Genomic DNA, 14,167 nt, shown 5'->3' with positions numbered 1-14,167 from the left:
AGTGTAACTTAGGTAATATTTTACTCAGAATCTACCTCGAGTGCCTGTGAATACCTTCTTTTTTCTTTACCCATTTCATCTACAATATGCTAACAATAGTGTATTTTTTTTATGTTTATTCATAATAGTCAAAAGCTCGACTTTTAGAACTGAATTGTCAAAACTTTTGATCGCAGCCACTTTTGAATATCCGCTTTCTTCAACTCGGTTGTCGATATTTATTAAACGGGGAGTATATAACGAATATATTAAGATAGAAAAAAACATGGCGACTACCAAAATGGCACTACACAGGATCTTGATTATATAGAACGTATAGTTATGTACGAGTTATCATAAGGCACTATGAATGAAAATAAATTTACTATAGACAAATTTTGATTTATTGACTTAAGGAAGGCCTCTGGCTAAGTTCAAAATAAACAACTGATCGAAACCTAACTTGCGACATAGCAAATGAAAAGGGACGATATAACGAATCTATTAAGATATGTAATTGATTTTCTATCTTAATATATTCGTTATATCTTTCCCTTTCATTTTCTATATCGCGTGATAGGATTTGATCAGTTGTTTATTTTGTACTCAGCCAGAAGCCTTCTTAGTCAATAAATCAAAATTTGGCATACGGTTTTGCTTTCGTATTAAATTATTAAATGTATACAGCATTTTCAGCAGAAAGTCGAACAAAAGATGTGGGATCTTGACAATATCATTGAGACTCAAGTTGAACCACTGATAATTAACGTAGTTAATGAGAGCAGCACGTCATACTCTGATTATGAATAAAATATTAATTTACACTGTGAGTTTTTTGTTTTATTTATTAGTCAGATATGTAGAATGTTTTTATTTTTGACGAATGATTTTCTCGGACATTTGCATAGGTTTTTGTTTGAAACTTCGTTTTCCTTAAAAAACGAATGGGGTGCGATTAAGAGCTCAGTTCATGACTGGCAGCCCCGTTTAAACCGGAAGCTCTTAGATATTAATACTCATAATTTCAACGCAATTTAAGAAGTTTTTACTTCTGGAGGCACTTCTCCAAGTGCGCCTTATTTTTTTTTAATACAAAATTTTCGTTTATGAAAACATTTTAAGTTAAGGTATATCTGTATTCAAATTTACGAAATTTATATAAAATGAGATTTCAATTTCTGGTAACATTTGTAATCTGGATCACGTGAGTTTTATTGTTTTTCAAATAAAAACTGAAAACATAATAATAAGTTACTTCTTTTGAGGCGAACTAACACACAATTTACTTTAAAAAATAAGTGTATTTGATGTTTTGATTTCGATCGTTTAAGTGTCAAAACAACGTTGCAATTACTGCTTTATTATTTTTGTCAAACCATAAGTTTCTTTTTATTTTACAGTAGTGAAGCTAATTTTGAATTTCCTTGAAAATAATACTAACATTGTATATTTTATCTTCGTTGTTCATAGTAAACAAATCTTTAATTTTACATACTGTTTTATTAATTTGATAGGAAATATGAAAGCAAAACCGCACGCCTATGGAGTCTTACGTAGCATAGCCTGGTTTTGTTTACTTTTACTGCACGTCGAATTTGAATGAGGTGTAGTTGAATAATTTAACTAGTTTTTCAACTAGTTACTTGTTTAGGAAAAACGGTTCTACAAACCTTGACAAATTTATACATCAGCAGAAACAGTCGCGTATCCTTACCTTAATAAGCAAAGCCCGCACTCTCTTCCTATAAGTCGTGATGCCGCACACGTAGCAGCAATAATCATGAGTATTATATTCTCTTTTTTCGGCCGGTGCACCCGCACCTTGACCTTCGTACTTTCTCCATTGACTGACGAGACTGTGGTAACAGAAGGTACAAACTAAAGCAGATCCGTCTTCTCTTAACTGTTCTGCATTTGAATGACTTTTATGAATTAATAAAGATGGAAAATAAGGAGCATTGCGACCTAAAAAAAAAAACATAAAACGTTAATTACTTGTATACCCAATTATTTAAAAAGTATGGATAGTAACTAAATCTGTCATCTATCACTAGTCCTAACAAGAATATCACGCAATATCTAAACGGATATTTTGCATTTCTACGCATATCTACCAACCCCAGCACAAAAATGGGTAGAATAACAGAACCTTCATTTTCAGATATCAAAAGATACTACTTCGAGATATGAGAGTGATTTTAAATTTGCGAAATATCACTATTTTCACCTATGGTCTCAATGCCAAATAAACTATGATTCAAGTAAATAACCCATAAAATATAGGAAGACATTGTAATTTCTTTATGAGTGGACGTAATAAAGTTGCGTTACAAAACAATTTTGAAGTCAGACTTATTCAGTTATAATCCAAAGACCAAAACGAATAATCACAGAATTATTTATTTAAAGTAATTAAGTACTTAACATATTCAGAAAGAAACAACGCTAAACATAATCATGAAATCCATAAAAATGATTTTTACCGCATTTGCTTGCCGGAAAAGTACTTTTGTAAAATAAACGTGAATTTATTTGGAACACATAGAGAACCCTTATCTCACTAATCAGATACATAATTTAAAATAAAGTTACTGAAAACTATTTGAACACGAAATTCAATGGAGTTAAATATTCATCAGTTTCAATACAGTGAGGTTCATTTTTTGCAAATGAACTAAGGCATATGTACGGCTTTGTGCAAAATTCAAAAATGGCCGACCGACGACATTTTGTTATATTTAAGTTATTTAAAACAGAAACATAAGGCAAATAATATTTTATTTAAAAACTCTAGTGGTGTTCAGCATGTTCCAAACTTTTCGCGATTCTGTCCTCCTTTTTAAAATGGTGACAATTCAATACCGACTGCGTAAAAAAATATGCACTATAAATGTGTAAAATGGGTAATGTTTTAAAGAAAACACACGATATATCAAATGTCACCTATGTGACATTTGATATATCGTTGAAAACTCTTTTTTTATTCAATCTGTTCTGTAATTTCTAATGCGATTCTATTAAGCGGTTAAAATGATAACTGCGTTGAAAAAAGGGGTATGGACTACTATTCCTATGGTAACATTCGGCTTTTACGAAAAACACTCGAATAGGTCAATTCAATTTTCCACTTTCCCACATACGGATAGAACACATTTGTTTTTTTATTGACGTCCGTCAAATATGTGACGGCATCAAATTTTTCTTAAATGACAATATAACAAATTTGACAAATTTTGTGTCCCTTAATATATTCTAATAATATAGTTTAAGATAAATTTCTCAATTCAATGGTCGCCATTTTGATACTGCGGTGCAGAATTACACAAAAATCTAGGAATATACTATTATATAAATCTAGGAATATAATATATACTAGGCCGATTGTTCGAACGCTAATCAAAGCTTGATTGTAATAAAATATTTAATTACAAGCAAATACCTCACAGCAGCTGTTAAAATTATTAAAAATTGCTTATTATTATTATTGGTTTGTAAATAAAAACATTTATTTATTTTAAATTAAAACGCAAAATAATAAAATTGAATAAAATAAATCAGTCAACATAACCTCAAAATGTAACGTATTTGAATTTGTGAATTAAATATTTGATTACAATCAAGTTTTGATTAGCGTTCGAACAACCGGCCCTAAATGACACAAAAATCTTGGAAAATGATACAATAGCCTTCAAATTATGTATCACATTTCATGTATTGGTGTTTAAGAAAAATATCGATGACATCATATTGTTGACAGATGTCAATAAAAAATAAATAAATTTTATCAGAATGTGGTCAACTAGAAAATAAATTTGACTTTTAAGCGTTTTCCAAGACAAAGACTACTAAATTCTGACAAAGCTGCCTTACTCTGCCGAAGATTTAATGTAGGACCCTGACTGGGATTACTGCGACCTATTTGATGCAAAGAAAGTCCGTAACCGCGGTCGCGTTTATGTTTAGTCCTTTTATATGTGTATACTCAGAAGAGTCCTCTTCTGGGCCATTAATGCGCCCGTACAGTACCACAGCTATAATCCCCCAGAGTTCGCACGCTCCCTTAATGATAGTTTTCCCTTTGTACCATACAACCTCTAGGTACGATGTGTTATACCTGGGGATTGGGAAGTGCAGTAGTCGCTGACAATTCTCACCGTACGATGAGTCAGTATGGTTCGACTGTCTGGTGTGGGTGTCATCTTTTATCAACAAATTTACAGTTAATGACATATCTGCAGCCTCTTCTCAGTTGATAAGCACACCTATCCTATCCGATCCATGGACGTATAAACACACATCTATGTTTATACGTCCATGGTCCGATCCTTGTCCTATATACCCATAGGACGTTCATATTAGCCATTGGGACGTGCCGTGTCAGGGATGAGAACTGCTCCGTCTATCGCGTGCGCGGTCTCAGTCTCAGCATGGAAATTATTAGGGAAAATGATTAGTTAACATTAGTTTAACACTAGCGATAACTTCGCGACAGAATCGAACAAAAATCTAGGAACATAACATTTAAACGAAGTAGTATTTGCCATATGATCCAGTTTAAAATAATTTTACAAAACCCGTCGGCCGTCATGTTACATCATAAAAACACTAGTAGATGGAGAAAGTCCAGTTTAAGGTCAGTTTTGGAAAATTATAACGTCAGTCTCATGTAAAGGACGTCACAATTTGATTAGATCAGTCACAATTTCTCCAGACTGGGCTAAAAATGACCGTGTCTATCTACTAGCAATGTAAGTGCCTTCATTATTCATTTACTAAAAAATTTAATAGTAAAAGTTTTATTGTTCAAAAAATAGTTGGTGGGCAAACTTTAGAAGCGAACTATATATCAGGCCATTTGATAATTTAAAAAGATGTAAAACATCGACAAATACAGGTAACCGTAATGATTCCTGTAAACTAGTATAATAAAAATTACATTTATAAATTACTCTTACTTACCCTGAGGTTTACTGTATAAAACTCTGGCCAGAGTTAATTCTGAATGTAAACCACATACAAAGCAATATATGCTACTTCCTGAAGCGGGATTGCTATTACTACAAACAGTTCTGTCGCTGTTCGTGCTAGGCGGTGTCGGGATGCCTTGGTCGCCGTTCGTCGCCGTTTCGGGCATAGGAATGTCATACCTGAAAATGATTAAGATAACCATTAACACAAACAGATCAAAGATAAAACTACTGTAAAGCTAAACGAAAAACCATTAGACATAGACCAGATACAAATAACTATACAGCTTTTTATTTTAGTTGATGTTTCGACAGGTATTCCTTGTCTTTATCAAAACTATATCTAAAATATATTGATTATTGTTATCATAGTGTTAGGAAAAATTAGTAATAACTTAGCATAAAAAGTAAATTAGTTAACATTAATAACATAATTCTTCATTAGATTAAAAAAAAATCTATTGTCAAATTTAATGTCAACTTGACATTCTATCAACATTTTCTTGATCTAAATCAGTGGTTTATTGAGTAGTAATATGTTTGATGTTTTTTCTTTGTTATTCAGTAAAGGGTCGGTTACAAAATGTTAAAATAAATCTTATTTTATGTAAACAAAAAGAGAAATCAAACGATTTCTAATTAGCGAAACCGAATTCAAATCTTAACCACTGTGTTTCCTAAAATTTGCGAAACAAACAGCTGGATGAATTACTCGGCAAGGGAATCTAAAATTGCATTCCACAAGCCGTTCATCCTAGTCAAAATTCGTAGTGAATTCAGTTTCTCGTACTTCCAACGAAGTAAATAACAAAACAGAATGACGGTATTAGATTTTTGTTTTGATAAAGTGCAGCAACAACCGTTGATACGTATTTCGACCTCCTTAAGTCTCTTCAGAACGGTATAGCCACTGCTCATAGTGGCTATACCGTTCTGAAGAGACTTAAGGAGGTCGAAATACGTATCAACGGTTGTTGCTGCACTTTATCAAAACAAAAATCTAATACCGTCATTCTGTCTTATTTTATGTCTTTTTTGTCATTAATTATTAGGGACAATTAACTCACTCACCTTCGTCTTTCAAGCGGAACTCTGTCAATTTCAAAAGTCTCCCACTGTTGAGCCAAATGCTTAACGCATTTAGTACAGCTCAAAACTCTTCCGTGAGAATCCATACAACTATTCTCCGATGATCTTGATACTTTATTTAAACAAGGAAAATGCATTGCATGTGAGTTCATACCCTCTGCAGAAGTACTAACCCATTCCATTTGATTTCTAGTATACAAGCCCATGCAAATGTAGCAACGATAATTTTGATTGCCGGGTTGACCGTTTAGATCTGGGGAAGGAGATGTAGTGCGTGTTGAGATTATCGGCTGAAAAAAAAAATATTTCTATAAGTGTTGGTCTAATTTAATGTTTTTCTAATTGTTAAACTTGACGTTATAGCTACTGTAATGGTTATTGTGTGTATGTTTTTTTTTAAATGGTATTTCATTATTCTTTAGATTAGGGTATTTTTTTCAATTCGATTAGGAACCGCTCACTAAAAAATTGGGAGAATACCCCTTTCATTTAACACATAACTTAAACTTGAATGTTTATTATAGCTGTAAGTATAGTATATATCTGTATAAAAGGACGAAGTCATAGTATGCTATGCAATAAACATTCCTTTGCTTCTAAGGTTAATCACTTCAACACATAACAAACTTAAAATATGTTTAAGGGCTTCTTTGGTCACTTGTATAACATATGTGGGATACTTCTTTGTCAGTAATGTAATAAAACTTGTCACACAATACCATTCAAACACGGAGTTGATATGTATATCTCTATTAATTATAAGTCAAGTGTATTCATTGAAGTGTAAGATTCAAATTAGAGTGACATATTATGCAAAAGCGAAATAATGCAGCATTGAAGTATGTGTACCCTAATAATGAACACACAGCATATCATGATGATATTGGAGGTTTTAACATTAACAATTTAGACTACTAAAAATCTATGACTGTAAAAATATGTTAAAATTTAGAATAAGCCAACCCAACAACTAATAATAAGGAATCAACTATGGTTTGCTAATGAAATAGTTGACGTAATTTAATCTACAAATTATTTATATGATTTTAAGAAGGACCTGTCCGATCCTTAATAATAAATAATACCAGAATATGGGCCCCTTGGAACACCCCCTACACTCTTACCCTGACGTCACAAGCCCCTCCCACTGATGTCACAGACAATGTCCAAGCCCTGCCCTCTAAGTCGCAATCCCCGCCCCCTTCTTCTTTTTGGCTTTCACAGTTCTTATTTTTGGCTGTAAAATCTTCTTTTTCACAGCCGTCATATATTAATAATTAATGACGTTTATTCGCGAGGAACCGCAAAGTGGGCGACGCCTGGTGGTAGATTTCAAAAGCATCCACTTCGGGAAAACCTTGAAATTGTCATTAATTTGTATACATATTAGCGACCGGTTTATATTGTAATTAACAGAGACTTCGACTTCAAAAAACTATTGCAGTGTTCCTCAATGTTCATCCTATTATAATTCACAAAAAAATTCCATACATAAGTTTCCGCTGGACGAGAATATGAGAAAAGTTTGGCAATGCATTTTGTGAATTGGCAAACCTATAACCAAATACATGACTGTGCAGTTTACATTTTACTGAGAACGATTACTTTCCAAGTAAGTGTTGATTAAAATATTATTTATATTTTAATATATTTATATTTAATTTACTTTATATTAACACCTGAAACTTAATTGAGAAGACTGAAGAAAAATGTTGTTCCACCAGCTAAATTGCTCCAAAGGTCTCATGAAGTTATTAGTACAAAACGTAAGGCGTAATTTACAAAATATAACGTGGCCAGCTCCAAAAACTGCCTCACCCTCAATTAAAGATCTCTGCCGACCTTACAACCACAAAAATAATTGAGATAATGTAAATTTTACTTTCCCTGTTTCAGACATACTGTCCGAAAACAAACATTTAATTTTATTTTTATTCAGGTTTGGGAGTCAATTACCATGATGTAAAAACTCGAATCACAAACAAATAAACTTTGAAGAACATACTCCAACTTTTACTTTGGCAAAACACACGTGTAAATGATTTATATTAAACGTTTTATAGCTCGAGATCAAATGACAAAATGATTTGTTTTCCCGAATTGATCGTCCATCTTTGAAATCTTGAACGCCCCCTGTCGGAATTGGCTATCGCGAATAATAATTCTCGTAAAATGGCAAAAATTAAATCGTCCGATTTTATGTACAGTCCATCTAATTTACAAACCGTTGTACGTCATCGGCGGCATAGCCCGTGACGTCACATGATACCAACACGAAATATTTAGGCGGTAGGTGTGTTCTTTTTTAGAATCACTTTGCCGAGTACACTGGCATTACAGCCACTAGACATATTTTATTATATAAGGGTAAAAATAATATTTAAAGATTTCTATTAATGTTAACTTAAAGAAATAGACAACAATATGTTTCATTTAATTTGTATAAATGCATTATAAAGCGTTTTTATGAAGAAAATTTGTTCGGAACACACTGTAACTGTAATCGAACGAAGGTGAAATTTTGCCATAAATTGGTAACACTTATTTGACAGTTGCGGTGTTGACACTTTTTGTACTTTATTATTTTAAATTTTAAAGTGAATACCTCTTGTTTTATATTTTTACCTATTTAATAAAATCTGTCCTTTTTAGAACAAAATTAGTGTGTTTTATTTCAAAAATGTCACGTAAGAATTTAAATAGTCGTTGTAAAGAGTATAATAATAATTATGTGACCTATTTGATTTAAAATGGATTCAGGATTTTTTATACTTTGGCAACTATGTCAACTTCGATCTCTGACGTAGATAATGACGTGCAACGGTTTGTAAATTAGATGGATTGTATTTAAAATTAAATTGCATGTACACTGAGTATGTTATTATAGTTTTTTGTATGCAATGGATATTATATAAATATTTTTTTTATTGGAACACCATTAATCAATCAAAATAATCTATTTTAGGAAGTTAGTGCCATTCGATTGTAATTTAAGTATCCAACATTTAAAATTATAGAAATTTTTGTAAAACTTTACTACTTACTTTTAAACTTTGCCTGTTGTCAAAAATAGCCTGTTTTTTCTTGTTAGACATGGAAGGTGAAGAATTGATATCGTACGGTTTGTATCTAATATCAGATCCTGCGCTGTTAGCCGGAGATTTTACAGTACTGGGCCTAGAAGAATTACTATTGTGTAATAAGATGTCATTGACGGACATGTGGTTTCCTGTTATGGCCGCCGGATCACCACCGAATACCTACAAGAAAATAGAATAAAACTAAAATGAAAAGTAATAATTATATATATATATATATATATATATATATATATATATATATATATATATATACAAAAATGGGTTTAATAATAAACACCAACAAAACGAAGTATATGAAAATAAGCACGCAACCACAAATCCTACGAGCACTCGTTATAGAAAACGACGTCATCGAAGCAGTAAACGAAAATAATACTACGGCAGAGATAAACCGAAGAATTTGTGCGGCCAACAGATGTTATTTTGGGCTCAATCTCCTCTTTAAATCCACAATTATATCGACAAATACAAAAATAAAATTCTACAAAACAATAGTACGTCCAGTCCTAACATATGGTTCAGAGACCTGGACTATAACAAAAAATAATGAAAACATGTTAGGATGTTTCGAAAGAAAAGTACTAAGGCGAATCTATGGAGCAGTGAATCACAATGGAGTGTGGAGAAGACAATACAACTTCGAACTTTATAGAATAGACCAGGAACCTGATATCGTAATAAAACATATTAAGATAGGACGTCTGAGGTGGATAGGACATGTAATGCGGATGGAACAAAATGACACAGCTAGAAAAACGCTCCTGGATAAACCCATTGGTCAGAGAAGAAGAGGAAGACCCAGAACAAGGTTCCTTGATAACATTGATGAAGACATGAGAAAGATTTGAATACTTAGGTGCTGGGTGCTTGGCGGAGAAAGGCGATGGATAGGAACGACTGGAGAGAAATTCTTGAGGACGCTAGGACTCACGCAGTGTTGTAAAGCCAGAATGATGATGATAGTAGGGTCGGGGGGTCAGCTCATTGTGCTGTTTCACTTTACCTTGATTATGGAACTTGAGCTGGGCAGATTGCTACCAGGTAACCTAAATCCAGAAAAGGCGTATTGTACCTTATTCAAATCTGCAAATCAATTGTTTCTAACAAGAACTGTCAAAAACGACTGGAAGCACCTTTCATATTAGGCCATATACCTTCAGTAGGAGCTCTGAAGGTACGGACCCTTATCATAAGACCAGAATGGACAAACTCAATATAATTTAAAAAACAGGTGACTCTAAACCCGATGTGATTGTGATAATACTAAGGTTATCAGCAGGAGACGAAAATTGGGCGACGTCGCTGATAGAAAAAATAGAACAACCTAGAATACACACAATGACCAAATATCAAAGAGAATAAAAAGAAGAATGATATGTGGCTAATGAACATAGTTCGAAGTCAAACCTCTCCACACACAGATACACAAAAAAAGAAGAATAAAGTAAATTCTGGAATTGGCATAAAAGTATGCAAGGTTCGGTTCCATTATTAATAGGAAAGTTCTGAGTCAGTAGGAGTTCAGTTTGGCGAGAAGTGATAATTTACGGTGACGATTTGTTATAAACGATAATTTTTTAAAAGTTGTATTTTAAGAAATTCAATAAGGTTTGTATATTGAAACGACTTTTATTTATCCACGCAAACGACATTTTTGGGAGCAGGTTTCCGAAAAAATCGTTGCAATATTATCTAAATATACTTACTTGATGTTTATGTGGAATTGACTTGTAGCAAATTGAACACACTTGCACCATCCCCTGTGGACTAATAGGACTTGCTCCCGGAGGTGCCTTCAGAGTCTGAATGAAAGGAAAATATGGCTCCTTTTCCGAATTTTGACAACAATATAGAAGACGGATACTGCTGGAAGGATATTCAAGCGAACATGTATAGCATATGAAAGTAGTGGTGTCTAACGTAGAACTCTGCCTTTTTCTTAACGTGTAGTTTCTTTCTATGTGGGGCAGACCTTGCGACTGAAAGTTAGAAAAAGTATGATTATATAGATATTTAAAATGATCTTTTGGATATATGATAAAGGCTTCTTCTATATAGCTACACAAATTCCATGTGATGAGTGTATTTAGCTCTCAGCGTAGTACAATATTGTGTGTGCGCATAGTTAATAATTTGTAGAAATCTAATTTCATGTAAAAAAGAAGAGCAAAAATAGGAACTCTTAAGAAGTAACGAACAGATTCTAAGCGATATTTCTTTGAGTGTGCCAATAAGTGAGTGGAAGTCTTTAGTGACTTTTTTTATAAAAACAACTTACATATGCAAATAAGTTGTTGAAGAAGTTGAACATGCCTTCAGTTTTAAAGCAGAAGAATGTTTATTTGTCGGCAATGATAGAATGGATAAAAAGATACTCTACAACAAAACAAGGGAGGCTGACTTAAAAGTTTATGGATATGGATATGGTTTATGGATATTAAAAGTCGTTAAAAACATCGAAAGCTTTCCTACTATGGAATCCAACTATACTAGAAAATCTACGAAGTACCCTGACTGCAAATTGAATATTGCAAAAAAATTTACAGTTTATACGAGGTGTGTTCAAAAATACCCGAAATTTGTAAATACCGCGGATTTGGAGAGTCTAATCGTAAATTTTTTTTGTTATGTTGGTATACATGCTCCTAAAGTATAAAAAAATTGCAGCTATATTCATGGTTTAGCTGGGCGATTTTTATTTATTAAAAAAAAAATGAATCAAAGAACTTGTATTAAATTTTGCGTAAAAAATGATAAAGTGTAGAAAAGTGTGTGAAATGTTAACAAAGGCCTATGGTAAACATACTATAAAAAATACGTGTTTACAAGTGGTATAAGCGTTTCCGAGATGGCCGTAAAGACGTTGAAGACGATGAATGCGCCAGACGTCCCAGCACATCAAGAGCCGATGAAAGCGTAAAAAAGTGACAGAGATGGTTATGAACGACCGCCGAATCACAATCAGAGGTCGCTGATGAAGTTGGCATATCAATTGGCTCATGCAATGACATTTTTTCAAACGTTTTGGGTATGAAACGTGTGTCAGCAAAATTTGTTCAAAAATTGTTGAATTTTGAACAAAAACAGTGGCGTCAGGAGTCACTAAATGATATAAACGACGACCCAGATTTACTCAAAAGGGTTATAACAGGTGACGAAACATGAGTTTATGGATATGACATCGAAACTAAGGTTCAATCTTCCCAGAGAAGCATTTTGGTTCGCAAAGACCAAAAAAGGCTCGACAAGTGCGGTCGAACGTGAAGGTGTTATGCTCAATCTATTATTTGATTTTAAGGGCATAGCGCACCATGAATTTTTGTCATGAGTTCAAACGGTCAATAAAGAGTACTTTCTAGAAGTTCAACGCCGTTTACGAAAAAAAAAGATCGGATTTATAGAAAAACAACTCATGCCTTTTGAATCACGATAATGCACCAGCTCACACTTATCTTGTTTGTGAATTTTTGGCGAAAAACAATACTGTATTGATGGCCCAGCCTCCATATTCGCCAGGCATGGCTCCGTGTGACATTGTCCTATTTCCAAAAATAAAGAAAACTTTAAAGGGCCGTTGTTTCACAAGCATAGATGACATTACAAGCGCATCGCTGATAAAACTAAAGTCTATCCCAAGATCGAGTTTAATAGTGTTTCAAGAATTGGCAGAAGCGTTTTGACAAGTGCATAATATCTGATGGAGATTACTTTGAAGGAGACAACATTAATATAGACGAATAAATAAATATTTTTTTCAAAAGATGAAAATTCCGGGTATTTTTAACACACCTCGTATAAACAGATTTGCGAAAATGAGAATCGAAAGCCGAGTTCCCAAATAACTTAAGAACGCTGTCTTTTTTACCCGTAAAAAGATCAATGTCAGATATGTGTTAAATATAAGACAGCTGATTTGGAGAAAGGTAAGTAATTGAAAGAGAATTACAAAAGTCACATTAAGCGAAAGAACGGTTTTTAGAACATGACCAAAATGGAAGATAAAGAAAGAACCCATAAAGAAAGTAACAATATGAGCTGTACTTTTGATCTTCAATGTATATTATAAATTCTAAGTACATATTAATGTAAGTCCGATGTATTATAGCCGTAAGATTTGTACTTGTTAACATAATGGTGTATGAGTTGGCAAGAACTGCTTTTCATGGACCCAGCTTAATGGAAAAAGAGGAAGCGTGAAAATCGGTACATGCCAATTACGGCATATCATATATAGGAGAGTTTTCTACAGCTAGGTCGTTTCTCGAATCCTAATTTCCAGCGTTTTCTGTCGAAGCAATATTCAGTTCTTAAATCTCTGATCTTCAACTCTTCTGGACCGTCTTGGTCTATCTTTTCTATCTTTTTTGCTATCTATTTTAGGCATTCCCTGCAGGTGTCTATACCAGTTTAGTCTTTTGGCTTCAATTGTGACTATTATGACTAAATCAATTTTCATTTCTCTCCGAAAATATCTTGGTTGATCACCCTATCAAGTCTAGTGGGCCAGCAATATTATCTCCAAGGCCTTAATTTTTAAGTTGTAGATTACATATTCTTTTAGTTATAGATTCTTTTTTTATTTTCTTTTATTTTATTACACCACAATAGCCTGTGTAACTGTCTAGTTGCTGATCTTGCTTGACCAATCCTGGAATGTATTTCTTCGTTACTCCATGCTTTTAATCTTACTTGAACTTCAGTTATGTTTTACATACCATGAAGATTTCAGTTGATTTTATAGTTTCCATTTCAATTTGTAGGCCTTCTGCTTTGTTTTTCTCCTGCAACTAAGTACTCTAACTCTAACTAAGTTTTTTGTATATTAATTGTAAGGCCCTACTTAGTGTGCTTCTCGTCCAGTTTTCTAAGAATATGATCTATATTGCTCTCGTCTTCAATTAGAATGGCTTGGTCGTTAGCGAAGTGTATCATGTACAATGTCTCTGTACAACCCGTCTTTGGTTGGGATGCCCATATTGCAGCACTTTCTTCGCCACACTGAGAGCCCCCATTCAGATATTTTTTGTTTAT

At 33.3% G+C, this 14,167-nt stretch overlaps 1 protein-coding gene across 1 annotated transcript in view; it reads right to left on the bottom strand.

Moving 5' to 3' along the window:
• LOC140436408 (uncharacterized) overlaps nucleotides 1-14,167 on the bottom strand; it is a 109,760-nt gene that overhangs the window by 53,087 nt on the left and 42,506 nt on the right. The window contains exons 4-8 of the mRNA XM_072525195.1: nucleotides 10,843-11,115; nucleotides 9,080-9,295; nucleotides 6,018-6,325; nucleotides 4,939-5,126; nucleotides 1,694-1,944 (exon numbers count right to left, since the gene is read on the bottom strand). Of these exons, the coding sequence (XP_072381296.1) occupies nucleotides 1,694-1,944; nucleotides 4,939-5,126; nucleotides 6,018-6,325; nucleotides 9,080-9,295; nucleotides 10,843-11,115 (1,236 nt within the window). The remainder of the gene's footprint in view (nucleotides 1-1,693; nucleotides 1,945-4,938; nucleotides 5,127-6,017; nucleotides 6,326-9,079; nucleotides 9,296-10,842; nucleotides 11,116-14,167) is intronic.

This window comes from Diabrotica undecimpunctata, chromosome 1 (genome assembly GCF_040954645.1).
Source record: "Diabrotica undecimpunctata isolate CICGRU chromosome 1, icDiaUnde3, whole genome shotgun sequence".
Classification (NCBI taxonomy): Eukaryota; Metazoa; Arthropoda; class Insecta; order Coleoptera; family Chrysomelidae; genus Diabrotica; species Diabrotica undecimpunctata.
Note: the sequence above shows the minus strand (reverse complement) of the source record. Positions and strands in the feature narration are given on the sequence as shown.